Source organism: Dioscorea cayenensis, chromosome 8, assembly GCF_009730915.1.
Source record: "Dioscorea cayenensis subsp. rotundata cultivar TDr96_F1 chromosome 8, TDr96_F1_v2_PseudoChromosome.rev07_lg8_w22 25.fasta, whole genome shotgun sequence".
Taxonomy (NCBI): Eukaryota; Viridiplantae; Streptophyta; class Magnoliopsida; order Dioscoreales; family Dioscoreaceae; genus Dioscorea; species Dioscorea cayenensis.
In genome coordinates this window covers 8,208,520-8,230,215 of record NC_052478.1, presented here as the reverse complement: position 1 = coordinate 8,230,215, position 21,696 = coordinate 8,208,520, and the positions used below count along the sequence as shown (strand labels likewise).

Here is a 21,696-nt window from a genome sequence, read left to right as displayed (position 1 = left end):
TAATCGTTTTTTTTTGTGCTAACATAGCCTCTTCTATCCCTTGTGACCAATAAAAAGTAATATAAGAATATTCTCCTTTTATCTATGGAACAAACTTGGAAGCATTTATTTCCTTTATTTTTAAATTTTTTTCATTCTATCAAATATTAAAAATTGATTGTTTCCCCTTTCTTCTATTGTACTTTGGTGTAGTGTAGAATACAACTTATCTAAATAGTTAAAAACTAGTTAAAAATTTGAATAAAATAATTATTCAAATTATGTTCTACATGTTATTTCGGCTAAATTTATGTTAAATAGAGATTCTGAAAATGATTAATATCTAAATAAATAAATAAAACACATATAAATAGATGAATGGTACTCAAGAGACTTGTCAAAACTTGTGGGCTTATAATTTGGGCTTCAAAAAAAGATTCAAATGGATTTAAAGAATGTTATTCCTTTTGAAGTTTGGGCTTAAATGATTGGTTTACTTGTCATTAGGCCGTGAGCTAGTCACAATGTCAATATCAACCACAGAATAAAGAGAAAAGTTCATATGCTATGTGTGCGTGTGCGTGAATATATAATATATAATATTTAAATTAGATATTTCATATGTTTTTAATGGAGAAAACAGTGTGACAACATGTAAGACGAACTAGAGTAAATAATTATTTATTTAAACTAAGTTCAATCACATTATAATTGCATTTGGATTCATTGGATAAATGACCTTATCCAAGAATAGTTTTTAGTCATTTAATAAACATGACAATAGAAAAATTATATTAAATAGTGGTTCATTGCACTTAAAGTTCCCATGCATACAGTATTGTAATTGAACTTTTCCAATAACTACAGAGAAATTGGATTTTTTTTTATAAAACTTTTTTTTATTGTAAAAAAAAAAAATTAAATTAGATTTTTTTTTTTTAATAACAGCTTCAACCAATCACTCAGAGTTTATTAATACCAAATCTATTTTAAAAAATGTTTGTTCGGAAAAAAACCGAAGACCAAACCCTAAAACCAATGTAAGATAAATGTATAGATATTTATTAAACTTGTGGTTATCATTTATTTTATAAATATTTTTTTTAAATACAACAATTATTGGCAAGATTAGTAACCTCAACCGTTTATTTTTAAAAAGTTGTATATGCATATAATAATAATTCAAATTATAGAGGTAATATAAAATATTTAATTTTCTTCATTCAATCGAACTCTATAAGTAAATTTTTTTTTTTTATTTTGCATGATTTGGATATTAAGTTGAAAATGAGAAGCTAATTAGCCTAAACATGTTTCACATCTTTCAGGTTTTACTTAATTATTATTACTAATTATTCTTTAATATTTAAATCTAAACCTAATTAATATATGCAAGATTTGACAAACTTAAATTAAATATTAATTTAATTACAAAATTAATACCGCACCTAAAAACCCTTGAAGTACATTAATCTTTTTGTGAACCATATAAAGATAGAAATGCCATCACATTAAGCAGTTCCCTAACACATTAAATGCTCAATGATTTCTTTGCATTTAAGAAAGAAAGAAAAAAAAAATCTAAAATAAAATTTACAACTTAAATTCTCTAATTTTTAATTTTTAATTTTTTTTAAAAGAAATACACAACTCTGTTACTCTCAAGTTCATAGTTATGAATAGACTGACAATATATAAAATTACAAAAATGGGGGAAAAAATTTAATTTAATTTAATTTGTAAGAATATTAATTAGTGCAAAACACTTTTCTCTCTCTAACTTTCTTGTAGATCCAAAAATGTTTGATTGGATTGTGAAGGGAGAGCATTAATACAATGAATATAGAGTGAGTGGAGCAGTACCAATTCCATGTTTGTTTGTGATGGAAAAATCAATTGCCAGCAAATTGATCACAAAATTTGAGAGAGAAGTTAATTTTTGCAAAGTTGGACTCCATTGACACTCATTCTCAAACACTGACCACAGACAAAAACACATTGCCATGGTCTGTTCTACTGTTCACTCTTTGCTTTTTTATAATTCTCTTCTTCTGGTAAAGCTTCAGTTGGACACTTGAAAAAGCAAACTTTGGAGAGAATGAAGTGTTTTCTGGATCCAGAACTCCTCATTTCATTGCCAGGTGAGTTCAATATCTTCCAATTTGTGCTCAATTTGGGATTTTGCATGCGTTCTGTTGGAAAAGAGGAGTTGATTAGCAGGAAAAATTAGGGCTTTTTTTTTTTTTTTTTGTTTCATTGGGTTTTTGATGGCCATCTTGATTTTAGGTTGGCGGTGCTTTAGCTTTTGCCTCTATTTTGTGAGCTTTGATCTTGTTGTGTGTATTCTTGTTGTTTGTTGTTTTGATTCTATCGATCTGAGGGTTTTGTGTGTCTTGGATTTGCATTTGGGGATGGTGGTTGCTAAAGGTTGATTGATCTTTGGGGTTTTGTTTTTCTACTGTTTTTGATTATGTGTTTGTGATGATGATGAAGAAGCAAACTTGCTAGTTTTGCCTCTTTGTTCTACTCAGTAATCGCAAGCTTATTGTTCTCTTTCATGTTTTTCTTCTGCTGGAAATGAATTATGTGTGAATTATTGTTATAGAGGTTTATATGTTGGGTGGTGTTCATGGTTTGTTTATGTGCTTTGTTTTGTTCTTGCTATTACTTTGCAGGCATTTTGTTTTTGGGTTGCAAGAGTTTACGTTTGAAGCTCCTTGTTCTTGCATGATTGATTGAAGTTTGTGTCGGCCCCCTTGCGCAATGGGCATAGTAAAAGTCAGGCATCGGGGGCCAGGTAGTGATAGTCAGTTGCAACGAGCTGGTGATGTTCTTTTGCAACGAGAGAGATTACTTCTTGAAAAGGATTCACGGAATGATTCTGATGATGATGAGTTTGCCGAAGTGGGCTGTGAGCTTGCCATGGTTGGAGATCAGACTTGCAGTGTTCCGTATGATCTTTATGATTTGTCAAACTTGAAAGATGTACTCTCTTTAGAGACTTGGAATTCTTGTTTAACAGAAGAAGAAAGGTTCTCACTTGCAGCTTATCTACCAGATATGGACCAGGAGACGTTTTGGCTGACGATGCAGGACTTGCTTCGGGGTGACAATTTGTTCTTTGGCAGTCCATTGGAAGAACTGTTTCAAAGACTAAAGGGAGGATATTATTCTCCGAAAGTGACTCAATTTAGAGAAGTTCTGCAGTTGTTAATGAGGCACAAGTACTATCATTCTCTAAGATCGTATCATGAGCGGATGTCTCAGAAGTTTGTGGACATGAAAAATACATGGAGGGATCGTGCACCCAATGGTAGTGTTGAGGAAAGGATTAACATTTGGAACAGTTTGAAAACCAGCAAACCTCGGCTTTTAGTTGATCTCAATGCAGTACCATCTGATGAGGAGTTTCCCTTTAAGGCTGACAAAATGGTGGCGAGCATTCCATTGCGGAAGAAACCCAAATACTTAGATAAAGAGGGAGTAGGTCATTTCATTGCTCCCAATACTGTAAGTGATTTAGGAGTGAACACAAAGTTGAAGGCAAAGGGGGTCCTGAAAATCAAGCCCGTTGAAATTCTTTCAAAGCAAAATCATGTTGTGCAGCCATTGCCTGGTGACCCTTGGGGATCATGCAGGCAGCCGCCGAAAGGTGTTTTGAAAATAAAACCCAAACAGAATCCTTCTGTGCTACCAGAAAGACTTACAGCATTGCCTCTGCTACCTGAACTTACCTCTGCTGAAGTGTCAAGTTTACCTGAACCTAAATTTCCTCGGCAGCAGTTTGCTTTTGATTGCAAGCCGGAGAACTTCAATAATGAGTTGCCTCTTCTACATCAGACTGGTCGGGATGTAAAAATTTATAGGAGTCCTGATCTACCTGATGTTGTACAAAGTAAGCAGAGGGATAATTTTCCTTACATGGGTACCCAGATCTCCAAAAGAAAGATGAAGATTTTAAATGATGTGAGGGCGCATAGTGCTGCTGAGATACAAGATGACTTTCCGTTGAACCTTAACCAAAATTTGAGAATGTACTCTAATGATAGTGGAATGGTTGGAGAGTATGGCAATGGTGAAAATCTTTGGCTGAAACCTGGTGATCTAACTAAGGGTTACTATGGAAGTCCTGTGGAGCCATGCTCATTTCCACTTGAGCATCAAGGAAGAAGGCAAATAAGACCTGTGCCTCAAATGGTCTCTGAAACAATTTCGAGGGTTTCTTCTGTTGGCTCTGACAAGCATCATGTTTTCCCCATGTCTCCCGATGAGTCAGAAGACTCAGAACACAATCACATAGATAAAATCAATGAATTTGAAACATCCTTCCGCCAGACGATTTCAGGGGTCCCGAAAGAAGTTCATGTTTTTCCAATCACATACAAGAGAAAGAAACCTCATGTCAAGCTCAACACTGTTGATTCTCTCAAGCAGCCTGTGGTGATTGCTAATTCAGAGTCAATGGTGCTGAGTACAACAGATTGTCGGCCGACCGAGAAGACAAAACCATTAAAGATCAAAGTAAAGGGCTTTGGTGATTACAATGCTAAATTCAAGCAAGGAATGCTAAACGGGCTGCAGCGTGGATCTCCGTCCACTTGAACGAACGTTTGAACAACACCATTCCTGCATGATGTTTCTGTTTGTGTGGGGTTGTGTTGATCTTAGCCTTCTTTTGATGTCAGAACCCCACTAGACACCTAATTTGGTTGCTGCATTTCTTAGTGAAGTGGTAAAATGATAGATCTTGCAAAATTCCAAATTCCTAGTTGATCATGGTTACATGAGAAAGACAACCCTATAATTGTGGTTGTTTCATGTAATAGTTTCATACATATACCTAATTCCTTTTGGCAGGCCATCCCTTTCTGTATGAGGATGAGCTGTATTTTGTCATGAATCCATCTTATGTGTAGTAAGTGACCTTCATTAACTCAATTGTTTTGCCAGCCTACCTCTGCAAATCATGCTAATGCATATATCTGCATATATTGATCAATGTATTTTACTGATATGATGGAAAAAAAAATACATACATATAGCTTTAGAGTTATGTTTATCATGATTGATGACTGCAGATGCAGTTGAGTAAATTCAAACAAATTTATTTTTTCTTGAATCCATCTTATGTGTAGTAAGTGACCTTGATTAACTTAATTGTTTTGCCAGCCTAACTCTGCAAATTATGCTAATGCATATATCTGCAAATATCTATCAATGTATTTTACTGTTATGATGGAAAAAATACATATATATATATATAGTGTTAGAGTTATGTTTATCATGATTGATGACCAAAGATGCAGTTGAGTAAATTCAAACGAATTCATTTTGTTTTGAATCCATCTTATATGTTGGAAGTGACCTTGATTTACTCAATCGTTTTGCCAGCCTACCTTGCCAAATCATGCTCATGGATATATTTTGATATATTGATCTCAATGCATTTTGCTGATATGGTGGGAAAAAACACACACACACACATATTTATACAACTTCAGAGTTCAGATGCTTTTAAACTGAAAACTTGAAACTCAAACCAGAGAATTAGAAAAGAAGTTTCATTTACTTGTAAGAAAGATTTAGATGGCAACTGAAACCTGCATGTTTTGACGATCATTTCAAGGTATGTGCATGTTCCATACTTTTCGATCTCATATGTGATTCTTTTCTTATGTGACCTATTCATTCTCTTCCTGAGCAGACAAGAAATAATAGTATGCACAGCTTGTTATGACCTTTCACCATCATTTACTTATTCATTCTTTGTGATACCACTTGCTCATGGATGCAGATGAAATCTGATATTTGGTTGTGATCGAGCACTTGCCATGTCATTGCCAAGTCAGCTGTGAACATCATCAGGTGATCAACTGGCATCAATTTTCATTGTTTTGTACCTGCTTGTGTAATTTGTTTTGTTTTTTTTTTATTTTATTAACTGCTAATGAGAAGACTCTGTTCTTGATTAAGTCTACTATCACAAGTTTTGAGATCAGATCTGAGGAAATTTACAAAAGAGAAAAATGACTCTGAATTTCTGTTTGGCTTCGAGAATTTGAATAATGAATTCCTACATGAATGGATGTAGATTTCTGCCTTATAGATAAGTTTAGATTAATCGCTGGCTTTCTGTGCATTTGTTTAAAGCAGTACTTTATATTTTCTCACCAAGAAATGCATTCTTTATAATTGAAGGTTTGTTATTCTTTGGTGGTTGAAACTGTGTTGTATTAAGACCAGTGTACCATGTATGTTTCAAAATTTCTTGTTCTTATTGTCTATGGAAAATATGCAAGGACTAAAGACATCAAGAAGCAAAACGTCAAATTTATAGGCAGATCTCTTTTAATGGTTCTTTTTGTGAAATAAAAATCATCAGTTTGTACCCCACACTACTAATTTATATAATCAATAACACTTACTGTTTATCTTCAAAATGAGAAAATGATAATATCCATGGAGAAGCATGTGGTGTATTATTTTATTAAATTTAAAGCAAAGGCTGATATACTTTAACAGTGTTATATTTTGCTGATGATCATTTTGTGTGGTGGTGATGGCTTTCATATGAGCTCCAGGAACAAAGCAGTATTTGGATGAAGACCTGCTTCTTCAAGAGTCATTTCCAGTTGTTCATGGCCGTAAACTTTTCTGGGGAAGCTAGATATCAGTTGATAACCACCAATACCAGGTATGTCTAGCGAGTCTATGTACTTGTATATAGAATGTATTTTGTCTGTTTTAGGGAAGCTCTGCTCTCTCCTTTCCCCATTTGGGAATCGCACTAGTATCTGCAAAGCCAATTCTCTTTGTCAGGACCATTAGTTTAGTTCTCAGAAAATTTAAATTGATCTAAAATGCTGCATATGTTGATTACTTTGGTGTGCGTCTTCCTTGAAACTGCAGTACTTTGAGTGTCCTTGGTGACTTCTTTTTGTTTGACACTTGATTTCTTCAAAGCGGGTGCTTTCCTTTTAGGTTCCCAAGCTCTATCTTTCTCCTGCAAACAATTGGTGTTGTCAATCACTTCCTGATGTTTGTTTTCATCTTATAATGGTGATTACCTTGTCCTTCTTAAGGGATTCAAGGTAAGCTGCATCCTGTTCTTCTCGGAGTTGGCGGTCTCTTCTCAAAGTTTCGTCTTCTGCTTCTCTTAAGGCCCTGAAAGCTGAACCTTGTTCTTCCATGGTTCTCTGCAGGATCTCCAGCAGTTCTTCAGGTGATACCGGTCCTTCTATCTGTATAATTTTCACTAATGGTAACCAGAAGCTCTCTTCTTTATGAATTAAGCGAAGTCATGAAGAACAAGAATCAATACCTGTTGCAGAACAGCAATCGTTTTACAGGAGGCGGGAGCAATGACAGCGCAGAAGGGAAAGCTGGATGCTCTTAATGCGAAGGCCATCTCAAAACCTTCGCCTCTGTTTGCAACTGCACCCCAAGACACAAAGTTTGCATCCAGAAACTCTATGACCAGCTGCGATCGGAGAGTGTTGCAGCAGAATGGATCAGTGCCAGTCTCTTCCGGCGCATGAAGGTAAATGAAAACAAACTTCGACTCGTCTTTTGCCATCTTCAGAGCTTCCATTAACCGAGTTGCATAAAAGAATGGATGAACACTTCCATACTGTTGTTCAAAGAGGTTTAAGAAGAGCCATTCCTCTGTGACAATAGGGATTTCATCTTGAGGCTGCTGGAGCTGCGGAGGCCGAGCGTTTCTTCTTGGAATGCCATGACCTAATGCTCTTGATATCCCATCTAATATGTTCAGAGGGAGTCCAACAATTCGGCGAATGAAACTACCCATGTTCTCCATTGCTGTCATCTTGATCTTGGAGAGGAACAATTGCGAGTTTATGAGTTTCGAAAATAAATCAGTATTCTTTTACTGTTAATTACCATACCTCATTGAATTGCTTTATTCCTTTCATTTTGTTTCTAAAGAAAGGAATAACCAAAATGTTTAAGAGTTTAGTATTTGATGTTGTTCTAGAGGGAGTATGGCATCAAGCAAGGAAGCAAACTCAAGAAGAGGATCATTTGGCCTTTTCTTTTCTTGCTCTCTAGTTCATATGTTTTGGTAAGACCATTTTGTTAGCTCTATTTAATATTTTTGTCATTGAACTTTGAAGCATCTTTGTTCTTTGCAACTCTTTTTTCTGTTCATCAAATTTATTATAATCATTTATACGTATTACTCCTCTTTTTATGTAGAGGATATCACATTTCTCTCAATCTTTATTTGTATGTGATGAATTGTAATAGTTAATACAAATTTTTGCATGATTGGTTTTTATCTGGAAACAAGAGGTTGTGTAATGATATGGTATAAAATCATACCGATATGGTATGATTGTCGGTTGACTCCTAAATTCTTATTAAATAAGAAAAATAAAATGAATTTAAAATTGCATGTTTTGGGAAAGAGCTCAGATAGCTGAATTTATTAAAATAAAGAAAGATACAAAGAGTTCAAATATTACAACACAAAGTGGAAAGAAAAACAACAAAAGAGAAGCAAACTACAACAAGAAGACAAGGAAAATTAGAAACCAAAGTCATGCTCAGAACGACTTCATAATCCACCTCGGCAGGTCACGGCTAGACAAGTAGAGATTCAGACTGTGGAGATTGGACCCAGCAAAGATGGCGAGGGCAGAAGCTGGGCCGTTCCAACGAGAAGGAATGTTGATCATGGAGGGATTTCCCGCGATTTGAAGTAATTGTAAGATGTCAGAAAGCTCCTGCTCAAACCGCCAATTTGCCGGGCTACGAAAATTGCATGTTACTTGTGGATCTATAATGATTGGATTTTAATTTCATAAACATAAGGAAAAACACTGTTTTCCATCTTCTCATTGTTTTCATTTGTGATCTTGAATGTAACCTTAATGTAATATTACATTAAGAAGCAATATTTATGATAATTCCTATTAAATTATTTATTTTTTTACTCAATTAATTAATTAAAATTTGTTATTTTTGGTTTCATATATTAAAAAAAGTATGCTCAAAATGATTGTCACAATTTGCTTCAGTCATAAATAATTAGTTTCCACAAACATTTTAACATGATTTATTTTTTAATATTTACCACCATGCATCATAAATCAATGTTATTTAACTTATTGAGATATCCGCAACAATCATATTTATTATGTTCACACACTCAAAATAAGTAATACATTGTAGCATCTTAAAAGATATACGCACAAAAAAAAAAAGAAAAGAAAGGGTTGTATTCTCATTTATTTATAATCACATGCAATACACTTTAGACACATTTATCACCTAAAAATAACCAAATTGGGTGCTCACTTCTTACACAGAAACCAAACGCTGAGGATCATCGTCACAAGTATGACCATGTCCAACTTGTGTGTCACCTTCAGTTGTAATATTGCATTAGAACTTGAAGACATTTGTCACATTAAAAAAAAAAAAAAACTATTGAGAATGGCAAATGATATTTCGTTGTGCATTTAGTAGAGAAGACCATTCATACCCTTGCCAGTAATCCAGGTACTACCAATAAATGGATGTGAATGACTCTAGCAACACCTTGAATGTTTCTCTAGTCCGTTGACTGACTACCTGTGTTTGCTCACCCTTTTCAAGTTAACAATGATGATGTCAAGCGGAGAGCTCTGTGTTCCCTGCATGTTTGAAAACTCATCACAACCTAAAACATCTCATGTTTGCCGATGACCTTATCCTGATTACTAAAGCCACTCGATCTGCTGCTCGCAACATTAATCTCTGCCTCTCAATTTACTCTCGCCTCACTGGCCAATGCTCCAATCACACTAAATCACAAATTTTCTTTCCAACCTGGTTCAATCGTAGAGTTATAAATAGCATATGTTCCATTCTGAAAATTCCTCATACATCATTTCCTCTTACTTATCTGGGTATTTTGATTTCTCCTAAAAAGATTTGTGCCCTTTCCTTCAAACCTATGGTGGATAAGATCCGTGGCTTGTGTACCAGATGGAAAACTCTTATGCTCTCTGCTGCGGCCAAGTCAGTTCTTATTAATTCCTCCATTCTTTCAATCCCGACTTATTACCTCTCAGCTTATCCCATTCCTGATTCTGTTCTTCAGGAAATTTCAAAAATTGTCAGGGATTTCTTTTGGTTTAAAGGGGGCAATGGAAAGGGCATCCATGCTGTTGCCTGGTGTTATCTCACTGATCACAAGTCTGAGGGGGGCCTTGGCTTTCGAAATCTTGCACATGTTAAACATTCTCTTATGGCCAAGAATGTGTTCTCCTACCTTAATGCGGATAAAGTTTTCTGGGTCTCCATTGCTCGTCACAAGTATGGTTGCATTAATTTCTGGAATGATCATATCCCTCCCAGGTGTTCTTGGGTTTTTAGAAGTATTTGTAAAAGCTGCAGGGTATTCTAAAGCCCAACCTTTGGATCAAATCCCTTAATCCAATGCGGACCTCCTTTCTTTTTTTGATCCTTGGATTTTTTTGATATTCCCATTGCCTTCAAACCAACCTTTTTGAATGTCTCAGCTGATCTTAACGATATTACTTTGTCCGAAAGTTAGCGTGAATGGGCAATGGGATAACTATCTTCTCAGACTCCTCTTCGGAGATAATTTTTCCTCCATGGCTTCTAATCTCAGGGAAATTGACTACTCCTGCAACAACATTTGGGTTTGGCTTCCTAAATCCTCAAATTTGAAAATCTCTACTGCTGTTTATCATCATCTTAACTGTAATGATCATTACACTGAGAACTGGGCTGGTTGGTCTAAAAGTCCAGGCGTCTCCATGTAGCTCCATGAGCTAAGCACTTCATTTGGCTTTTTGCTCCATGGTAGAGTTTCTACCATCGATTACCTCCATAGTATCAACCTTGGCCCCGAACCCTTTGTATCTTATGCAACCTTGAGCTTGAATCACGATCATCTTTTTTTCGTGGGTTGTTGTAAAGCCCATCGGTATGGACTATTTTTGAGTTTCACTTTAAACATAAACTTATCTTTTTCCCCGATCTGCTTTTTCTTCGAGGAGCTTGGATTACTGATTATAACCTCTCTTTGTATTCCATTTCTATAATTGTCGCCACTATCTCGGTTTCTATGGAAAGCCGGTGTGATGCTATCTTCATCCATACCGGACCCAATTACCCTCTTCCCGGTTCGCAAGGCTATTGCCCATGTGCAGTGAATTTCTACGAGAAAACGCACCCCTCGAGTGGCGATCGGCTTCTCCTCAACAACTTCACTTTGGGCTGATGGCCTCTTCCTCTTTTTGATTTTTAGCTGGAATTGTGCCAATATGGTTGGTCACCTTGGTTTCTTCTTTTTCAACCTCTACTCATGCTCGTCATTTGTGCAGAAACCGGTCTTTCAGTACTGAATCTTTCCTTGAATCTGCAATCTTTGCTTTGGATATCGTCCCTCTCCACCGCCGTGGATAGACACTGAACATCGATCACCGCTTCACCGCCATTGGATCATTGCCCAATTACTTCACAGCAGCAGACAATCCATCCACTTGGCGTTTCTCGATGCTATCTCCGTGCTCAACAACCTTCTTAGGCTTGTTTTGAATCCCTCTATCCTTGAGATTCCAAGGTGCTGGAATAATCCCTCTGTGGCTCTTTGCGGTCTCGGTGCTACCTCTCAAAGCCTCAACCTCTTCTTAACCGGGTCGTGATCTCCTCGCTCGGATCATGAAGATCTTCATGGATGCTGGCTTTTCTTTTGATTAACTGTATGTTTAGTCTTTGGAGTTTTTGTTCGTCTGTCTCTTTGTTTTGTTTTTTCTATAGCCTTTGTAATCCTTAACTCTGTGTATTCTCCTTTTTTTCAATAAATTAGCTCCCTGAGCTCTTTCCCTAAAATAAAAACCTCATTAATTTGTGAGATGGCGCAAAGCATAGTCTCAATTGTTGTCAGAAAACTAGGGGAACTTCTGATCAATGAAGTGAATTTCCTGCAAGGAGTAGATGGAGAATTGAGATCCCTCCGTGATGAGTTCCAATGGATTCAAGCCTTCCTCAAGGATGCTGATGTTTGTATCCTAGAAGGCAACGAGAGAGTCAAGATTTGGGTGAACCAGGTGCGAGACGTTTCTTATGACGCCGAGGATGTCATCGACACGTACATATTCAAGATTCATCAACACCGTCGAGGATCCCATGGATGCTTATGCTTCTCTTGGTTGACAACATATGCTTGTCATCCTTGTGGAATAACAATCCTCCATGATCTGGGCAATAAGATTGGCGAGGTCAAGAGGAAAACTGAGGAGATCTCTGCTAACCGATTCAAGTATGGCATCCAAAGCATTGGAGCTACTTCTTCAGGCTCATTGACGTCCAATAACACAAGACTGCCTTTGAGCTGGAAGCAGACTCTGGTTGTGGAGGAAGTTGATGTCATTGGCTTTGATGAGGATGTCAAGGCATTGGAACAACTATTGCTGGCGGAGGATGAAGGTTGGCGTGCTGTGATATCAATCGTGGGCATGGGAGGCTTAGGCAAGACCACTCTTGCCAAGAAGGTTTTCTCTAACCCCTGGATCAAACAGCACTTTGTTGCTCATGCATGGGTCTATGTCTCTCAATCTTATAGAGATCGACAGCTTGTGGAGTCCATAGCTAATCAACTCATGGTAGTTGGTAAAGTGAGGATGAATGAGTCCACTGATGAGGAGCTGAAAAAGATGGTTTATGAGCACTTGAAAGAAAGGAGATACTTGGTGGTGATTGATGATATATGGACCCGAGGAGCTTGGGATAATATCAAAGAGGTGCTGCCTGCAGAGATGCTGAATGGAAGTAAGGTGTTGCTAACTACTCGTAATAGAGATGTTGCATTGCATGCAGATAGGCAGAGCCCTCCTTTTTTTTTTTTTTTAAAAAGAACCTCAAGGGCTAATGAATTAAAACCAAAGAGAAAACAGAGCAATGAGAAGGTTCACAAAAACAGATACAGACACAGCAAAATAACAAGACAATTCAATTAGAAGAGGAACCCATCATCAGTAAAGGCCTTCATGATCCAGCGAGGAAGGTCGTGGCCGAAAAGAAAAAGGTTTAATGTGGAGAAGTTGAGACCGAATGAAGCTAAGTGGACCGCAGGCGACATCCAAAGCCGAGGAATGCAGTGAAATCGTGGGTCTCAAGTTCTTGGGAGAAGAAGAGAGTTGGGAGTTGTTCTGCAAGAAGGCAATTCCAACAAAGCACAGTAAGCTGGCATTAAGAGGTCTGGCATTGAGGAAAGAGCTATCTGAAGAGGAATGGAGAAAGTTGCTCAAGAGTGTGAGTTGGCAACTAAGAGAAGGTGAAGACCAAATCTCAAAAATATTAGCTCTTAGCTACCACCATCTTCCCTACTACATGAAGCCCTGCTTTCTCTACTTTGTTATGTTCCCTGAAGATTATTCCATCACTGCCCAAAATGTGAGGCTAATGTGGATAGCAGAGGGGTTTATAGAAGCCAGAGGTGAAGAAACAATGGAGGAAGTCGCAGAGGAATACTTGGAGGAGTTGGTGCATAGGAGTCTGATTCAAGTGGAGGATAGAAATGTATTGGGAGTTATCACTTATTGTCGAATCCATGATCTTCTTCTTGACTTGGCAATCTCTGAAGCCAAAGGTACGAACTTTCTCCTTGTTACTAAGGCCAGTAATAATATTTTAGAGAAGAGCTCGGTGAGCTTATTTTATTAATAGGGGGGAAAAATTACAAAGAGTTCATTAGTACAACCAAAACAAAATAAAACAATACTCAAATGAAATACAAGGACTCAACCAAAACAACAAAAACTTAAAAAATAAAACCTTCACTGCAAAAAGCTTTCATAACCCAACGCGGCAACTCACGACCCTGGAAAAATAACGTGAGCAAATGCAAATTGGAGGCCAAGGATGCGAGCTTGTAAGCTGGTGAAGCCCAAGACTTGGGAATGAGATGTATGGAAGGACAGCTAGCCCCTTGAAGTATGGAGTTGATGCTATTAATCCAAGTCCGAAGCCTGTAGTCAGGTGTAGATCGCTGCGAAATGATCCTGCTGGAACCTGGGCTCGTGATGAAGCAGTGCGTGAGAGATAATCCAGCATCCACAGAGACCTGAAGAGCAGTGATGATCGCCTGTAGATCAGCATCCTCAGCATTCCTTGCCTGCACTGGACCAGCACCTGCCAACACCACAGAGAGATTAGAAGAGACACAATAGAAACCCACATTCCCTACCTTTGATGCCTCAATCCATTGGCTGACCACGAAAAGGAAAAGTCCATCCCTGAAAGAAAAATTGTTAAGAATTAACCGGGTTCCAAATTTATCAGCATGGGCAAAGGAGAAGTCCCTTGCATGGGAGAAAGCCCGGGAGACAATGGCCAAGCTAGAGATAGAACAGCTCCTGAAGATTTTATCACATCTATTCTTCCACAAAAACCAAGCTGCAGAAGCGATGACTGCCTTAGCAAATGGAGACAGTAAATCACAGATGAGCCATTCGCCAGAACAAAAACCCCCAGAAAAGAGATTTGGAATATTAAGCTTACTGCAAACATGACCCCAAACAGCTTGAGCCAAATTGCACGAGTATAAGAGATGCTCAATTGATTCATGCATTAAATTACACATGGCACACAAATTCCTGGGACTCAGATTAATGGAATAAAGATAATCATAAGTACTAACCCTTCCCTTAAAAGCTAGCCACAAGAAATGTTGGACCCGAGGAGCCACATTTAAATCCCAGATCCTTTTCCAACCCGGCCAACCATCAATCCAACAAGAAGAGCTATTAAGATACTGATATACAATAGCTGAAGTGCTTTGATTCACTGATTTAGAGGACCAAACCCAATGATTATTGCCATTAGAGTCAATGACACCCAGCTTAGAAATAAAGCAGTCCAACCAATCACCAAATAACAGCCCAAGCTTGTCTAAATCCCAGGACCCATTACTACAAAAGTCAGAGACTCCAAGAGAGTCCAAATTTAAATTAACATTGAAATAGGTAGGACACAGCGAGAGAGGAACCTCAGAGCACCATGGATGATTGTAAAGAGAGGTCTGATCAGGATTAACAGAGTTAATTCTTAAGCTAGGATTAACTTTGATAGCTGTATAGCAGAGACCCCTAAAGAACCAGGAGCAACCAGAAGGGATGGAGTCCCTCCATAAGTTAAGCATGCCATACTTAAGGAGCAGAATATCAACCCAAAGACAATTGTCACAATTAAGATACTTAAAAACATTTTTAGCCATCAAGGAATGCTTTGCAAGAGTAAGATTTCTGATTGCAAGACCCCCCTCAGTCTTAGAAATAGTAAGATCATTCCAAGCAACAGCATGGATGCCCTTTCCATTGCTACTCCTACTCCAAAAGAACCTCCTAACAATCCTATGGATCTCTAAAAGGATAGAGTCATATATCGGATAGACAGACATATAGTAGAGAGGAAGGGACAGAAGTGAGGTATTGATGAGCACAGTCTTGGCTGCAGGTGACAATTTAGAGTGAACCCACCGAGAGCATCGGTTTTTAATGTTATCAATAAGAACAGCAAAAGTGGATTTAGCCAAGCGCTTGGGAGAGATAAGAATCCCTAGATATCTTAGCGGAAATGTAGCAGCCGAGAAGTTAAGGATAGAACAAATACGACTAGCCACCCGCTTATTAGCCCAGGTTGGATAATAGATAGCAGATTTAGAAACATTAGGGACCTGTCCAGAAATTTTGCCATAGAAGTCTAGACAAATCTTGATAGATCTAGCTGCCTTACGAGACATTTGAGTAATAATGACTAAATCGTCAGCAAACATAAGATGATTAAAGTTACTGCGAATCCGCATATCAAAACCTGGGACAAAGTCATTAGCTAGAGCAAAATTCAGGATAGTGGTGAGATTTTGAGAAACAAGAATGAAGAGATAAGAAGAGATAGGATCACCCTGTCTGATACCCCTGGAAGATCTAATCCAAGGGGTAGGCTGCCCATTGATAAGAAAGGAAAATGAGGTGGACGAAATACAAGCTTCTATCCAAGAGATCCAAATAGGAGGGAAATTCATTTTGGAAAGAGTAGCAAGAATTGCACTCCAATGGATTGTATCATAAGCCTTCTCGATATCTATTTTGATTAACATCCTAGGGGGGTTTCTACAATCAGTTTCAATCGTATGGGCAACTTCTTGCAAAGCAATAATATTATCGAAGGGACAACGACCCGAAACAAAGCCCGCTTGTTCTCTACCAATAAGATTAGGGAGAACAAGCTTCAAACGATTGGCCAAGATTTTAGAAATAATCTTAAAACACACATTGCACAGAGATATTGGTCTGTAATCAGTAACAGACATAGGACTGTCTTTCTTAGGAATCAGGGCTATATAGGATTTCCCCCAAGAATTAGGCATAATAGAATTGGTGAAGAAAAAATTAACAACCTCAAACAAACTATCTTCAATATCAGCCCAGAAAAAACGATAAAACTCAGCATTAAATCCATCCGGACTAGGACATTTACCCAAAGGAAGCTCAAAAACAAACAATCTAACTTCCTTAGGGGTAACCTCACGAATGAGGAAATCACAATCCATATCCGAGAGCTGTGGGAGATCATTAGGGATAGCACTCATAATATCAGCAAAGGAATCAATAGTTGAACCAGTCCACAATCGAGAATAAAAATTCAAAAAAGCATTCTCAATACCCGACCTCTCTGTAAATAAATTACCACTAACATCCTTTACCTGAGTGATCTGGTTGATGTGCCTGCGAATACGAGTAGCATTATGGAAAAATTTAGAGTTGGTATCCCCGTCACAAACCCAGGCCAGGTGTGCACGCTGGGCCCATTTGTTGGTGTTATGCTTTTCCAGCATTGCATATTTGGCATACATCTCCTCTAGAAGACCCTGCGTACCATCATCAAAGGCAACAAACATTTCTAGAGAAGAAATAATGGACTCAGTATTCTTAATATCCATATCAAGATTAGTCAAGCCCTCTTTACACCAATTAAGAATATTAGCACGCGATCTAAAAAGCAAGTGAGTAAAAGCATGCATAGGAGTACCATTAGGGGAGAAAGCCCAAGCCCTGCGAACAGCACTATGACAACCAACATAATCCAACCAATAATTATTAAAGCGAAAGGGACTACGAATATGACTATTGGAAAGATTAACAGTTACCAAAAGGGGAGCATGATCAGAGAAAACCTTCGGGAGATGCTGAAGACTGGTTGAGCGACAACGAGAAGACCAATCCAAATTGATCAACCCTCTATCCAACCGAGCCCAGCGTCGAGCAGTACCAGCTTGCTTATTACACCAAGTGAATCTAGGACCAATAAACTGTAAATCCAGAAGGTTAGTACTCTCAATAAAGTTAACGAAATAACGAGCCTTGCGAGCATAATAATAAAAAGAACCACCCCTATGCTCATCACTAGAACAAATAGTGTTAAAATCTCCAATAACGAGCCAAGGGATTCCAATGGAAGAGAACCTAGAAAGCTCATTCCACAAAGAACATTGAGAATGAAAGTGCACTGAGTTATAAATAACTGAAATGATACAGTTACCAAATTGATTCGGAGAAATGATCAGGTGAAGTGCTCTCCGAGAAATAGCAATCGGAGAAACCCTACCAATAACCTTCCGCCAAGCAACTAGGATGCCCTCTGAAAAACCATCGGCAAGAATAGCAGACCAATCCCACGAAACAGGAAGACACCGACAAAACCGATTAACCCGATCCTCATTGGCCCTAGTCTCCGTAAGGCAAATCATATCCAACTTGTGCTTGCGAATAAACCTAAGAACTTGATTAGAGGTATCCCTCGCAAAAATGCCCCTGCAATTCCAGCAAATGATTTTAAACAAATTCATCATAACAAACACGATAAAGAGAACACAAAACAGTAAGTCCGATAACACCATAAACAGTAAGAGAAAACCCATGAAGAAAGGAAAAAACCAAGACTATCGGTCCTTTCTTGCCAGATCCACTCTACCCTTCTTGAGAGAAGGCAGAGAAACCTGTGACCCTTTCCGGATTAAAGCATCCCTTCTGGCTTCCGCTTGACACTGACCGAGAGTCATAAGATCATCCGGTTCCACCTCGTCTCCCATCTCATCATCATCGTTCTCCAATGAACCCTCCTCATCATCAATACTAGCATCAGGAGGGTCTCCCCGAAGAGCCTCCGAGACCCTATCAACCGCCATCTCATGAGAAAGATCAGACTCACATAACCCCTGAGAAGAACCAAGTGGAAAGGAAGCACGAATAACGGGAGGCGGCGAGGGGGACCGATTTCGAATATCATTCGTGCGATGCTTCCCAAGTAAGAGATCATGTGGAGCATTGGGCAAATCAACACTCTGCCCATCAGTGATAATGCTATGGTGTGGATGCCGAGGAGGCGAGAGTGAAGCAGGTGAGTTGGGCAGGGTATCGTTCTGCCCAACGTTCTGCCCATCAAGTGCGTCAGGGGATGCGTGCTGAGTGGATGAGAGAGGTTCTCCCGAAAGGACAACTACAGGGTCCCGAGACAAAGAAAACGTGTTAGTATCAATTGGAACGTTCTCGTGCAGAGCAGCACCAGCAAGTGGGGTCACATCTTGGTCAGATAACGTTGCTCGAGGGGTACGCGAGACCACGAAACCGCCTCTCCCACGCGCTCTGAAGCCGCCACGTGTATGCCCATTGCTCGCGTCCCTGACACCCGTCCCATCGGCATGCTGCATAGCTGCCTCGTCCGTGCTCACGTGACCAGCACGAGGCCTATCACTGCGACCACGTCCGCGACCTCGCCGGCGAGCAACCAGCATCCAGGGCCCAAAACCGGATTTCGACGAGAGAGAAGGAGGCTCCGCCACCACCTCAGAAGCCGGAGGGTCCTGACCAATGTCGTCCAAGTCCATTGTCCGAGCAGCAGTACCCGAGCTGGATCCTACCTCCGACCTTCGTAGAGAACGAAGGGGTGGCTGGACCCCGCCATTCCCAGCTACCGCTACTCCAGGACACGAACTGGACCCATGGCCAATCATCCCGCAAGAGTAGCAGAAGGTGGGAAGCCTTTCATACAAAACCAACACAAAAACACGGTGAGCATCATCCCCAACCCAGAAACCACGACACAAAGGTTTAGAAATATCAATCTCAATACAAACACGAGCAAACTTAGACCGGGACAGAGATAAGGTAAGATCATCCACTTTCAGAAGAGGACCAAGGTGAGCAGTAAGAGATTCAAGAGAGTCTCCATCCCAAAAGTCGACAGGGAGATTGTGAAGATGAACCCAAATTGCGGCCGTATTGAGCTTGGCAAAAGCTGGCTCAAAAAACGGCTTCCAGGGGGAGAGCTAAAGTATTATACCATTGATAGACCAAGGTCCATCCTGAAGAAGCTCCTGCATGACCGAGTGAGAACCACAACGGATCAATAGGAACCCATTAGGAAGATCGGAGATACAAACCTCACCGAGATCAGCCCACTTGGCCATTAGAATCAGTTTCACCTGTTCAAATGACGGTGGCTTGCCGAAAAATTTACCATACAAGGAGTTTTGGAATTTCATACGAGCTCGGCCAAGCGCCTCATCATCAACCCGAACAAACTGTGATGAAGAGGCCTTAATCTTCCCCAAAATCTCAGAGTTGTAAAGAGGGGATCCAGCAATGGTGCGAGTGGCTTGAGAGGCGATTTGAGCCCAAGACCGAGGAGGCTGCTGCGAAGAAAGACCAGCCAGCGGTACCCCACTTGCCATGGCAAGCGGGGAGAAGAGAGAAACTCTCACAGAGGAAGAGGGAGGAGACGCTCACAGGAAAACCGGCTTAAAGTTAGCCACTCTTTTGTTCAGCGGGGACTAAGTAAGTTAAGGCCAGTAATAATATTAATGAGGGGAATATTATTAATTTGCAAGAAACTCGTCGACTTGCTCTCCAAGGTCACAAGAGTTGGGATATAACTTGGCAATATCCAACTGACTCTTTTCTAAGCCTACGAACTGTATGGTACTTCGATACAGATCGGACTAGTTACAATCTGGCCACAGATTGGTTTCAACGTCTGAACACGATCTGTTGTTAGGTATGTCGAAAAAAAAAAGAAGTGCATATATGTGGTTCCTGGGGGCGCGGTTCTCCTCTTTTTTTGTGAAGGATTACCGAGCTACAGATTACTTTGAAAATACCCCAGATTCTAATCAGCATGAAGCTACTTAGAGTCGTAGATCTCCCAGGGGTACCAATAATTTTGCATGAAGCTATAGGAGAGCTGATTCATTTAAGATACTTGAATGTACGAGTTGCACAACTCAAGCCACTTCCATCTTCCATTGGTGAACTCACCAATTTGCAAACACTTAAAATTCAGACTGATTCGTCTTTTTTCATTGAGCTACCAAGTGAAGTATTGAAATTACTAACCAATCTGAGGCATCTGACATGTAGATGTTCTATCAAGGGACAACCTTCTTCTGTTGAAAACCTGCCAAATCTCCAGACTCTTATAATCGTTAAAGCAAGTAAATGGCTATATAAGGGATTAGATAAGATGACCAATTTGAGGAAATTGAGTATTGTTGATGTTAGCAACTATTATGCAAAGGCGTTGTCAGACTCTCTTGGTAAACTAAACAATCTCTTCGAATTGGAGTTAACTGCAAAGAGTGACCATGAGATTATACCCACCTCAATACTTACATCTTCCCATCATAAGCATCTCCGAGTTTTTCTTTTGGATGGACAATTGGAGAGACTCCCTGAGGTCATTACTCAATGTCTCGTGACAAATCTCATCTATTTGGGGCTAGTAAACTCAAAACTTAAGGAGGATCCACTTGTAACGTTGGGGAAACTTGATAACCTTCAAGTTCTTCATCTGAAAAATAATGCTTTTGTTGGGAAGAAAATGGTTTGTTTGGAGAAAGGGTTTCCTCAGTTGAAGGACTTAGAATTTTATCGTTTGGATTCATTACAAGAGTGGAAAATAGAGGATGAAGCCATGCCCAGGCTTAGAAAATTGATGATTGATAGATGTTCCAAGTTGGTGATGCTCCCTCATGGCCTTGGAAGGATTACCAGTCTATAAGAGTTGGACGTGAGATTCATGCCTAATGCGTTTACCCAGAGATTGAAAGAAAATGATGGTGAGGACTGGGATAAGGTCCGACACGTACCTTCTCTCTGTGTGAATGAGTTACGTCATTAGTTCTCTCTGTTTTTTTTTTCCTTTTAATATATAGCATTGCACCGTAACTCAACATGTAATAGAATTGGAAATGGCTAAAATTTTCTCCTTTGAGTTTGAATATCCATAATAAACACAAAGAAATTAAATGAAAACTTCTTTGTTTTTAAATAAAAATCCCATAATTTTTTTTTTCAAAAACCTCATAACAAATTACAACAAGACTTAAAAAAAAAAAAAACAATTAAAGCATCTGCATCTTCATATTTAACCACATGGAAGAACTCCTGCGACTGCAATAGCTCAAGCTCGAGAAGATGAAGAATAATGATTTAAGCAAGTGCAATTTAAAGAGCCAGTATAGTGTGTTTGGTGAGTACTTAAGTTTTAAATTCATGTATGGTTTGCAGAGCTTCAATTGCTCCAGAGAGGGAGAAAATGATCGAATAATCTTCCTCAAGAATTGACCAAACATCCAAAATCAGTGTCTACATCAAATGTAGTCTCCGACAAAGCATGCATATT

The 21,696-nt window shown here is 39.1% G+C and overlaps 3 protein-coding genes across 10 annotated transcripts; 2 read left to right on the top strand and 1 right to left on the bottom strand.

Annotated features, from left to right (window-relative positions):
- Positions 1–1,800: 1,800 nt before the first annotated feature.
- On the top strand, positions 1,801–8,066 carry LOC120266414. 8 transcript variants are annotated; one of them, XR_005538168.1, is made up of 7 exons: positions 1,801–2,120; positions 2,655–5,844; positions 6,561–6,673; positions 7,062–7,070; positions 7,182–7,201; positions 7,278–7,519; positions 7,657–8,066. XR_005538168.1 is itself a non-coding variant. In XM_039274040.1 (2 exons), exon 2 carries the CDS (start codon positions 2,743–2,745, stop codon positions 4,579–4,581), a length of 1,839 nt encoding a protein of 612 aa, XP_039129974.1. In that variant the 5' UTR covers positions 1,801–2,120; positions 2,655–2,742; the 3' UTR covers positions 4,582–5,845. The 8 variants fall into 8 exon arrangements, 1 of the variants encoding a protein (XP_039129974.1); XR_005538169.1 differs by having other exon boundaries at positions 7,273–7,519; XR_005538166.1 differs by having other exon boundaries at positions 7,182–7,519.
- Positions 5,889–7,833, bottom strand: LOC120266417 (plant UBX domain-containing protein 10-like). Its single transcript, XM_039274041.1, has 4 exons — positions 7,301–7,833; positions 7,047–7,220; positions 6,860–6,982; positions 5,889–6,773 (listed from the first exon to the last, which is right to left on the bottom strand). Exons 1-4 carry the CDS (start codon positions 7,805–7,807, stop codon positions 6,546–6,548), a joined length of 1,032 nt encoding a protein of 343 aa, XP_039129975.1. The 5' UTR covers positions 7,808–7,833; the 3' UTR covers positions 5,889–6,545.
- A 3,789-nt stretch (positions 8,067–11,855) lies between the features above and the next one.
- LOC120267244 (disease resistance protein RPP8-like) lies at positions 11,856–21,288 on the top strand. Its single transcript, XM_039274929.1, has 4 exons — positions 11,856–12,923; positions 13,090–13,632; positions 19,861–20,067; positions 20,146–21,288. The coding sequence occupies exons 1-4, from the start codon at positions 11,871–11,873 to the stop codon at positions 21,070–21,072; spliced, it is 2,730 nt and encodes a 909-aa protein (XP_039130863.1). The 5' UTR covers positions 11,856–11,870; the 3' UTR covers positions 21,073–21,288.
- The last annotated feature ends 408 nt before the right edge of the window (positions 21,289–21,696 follow it).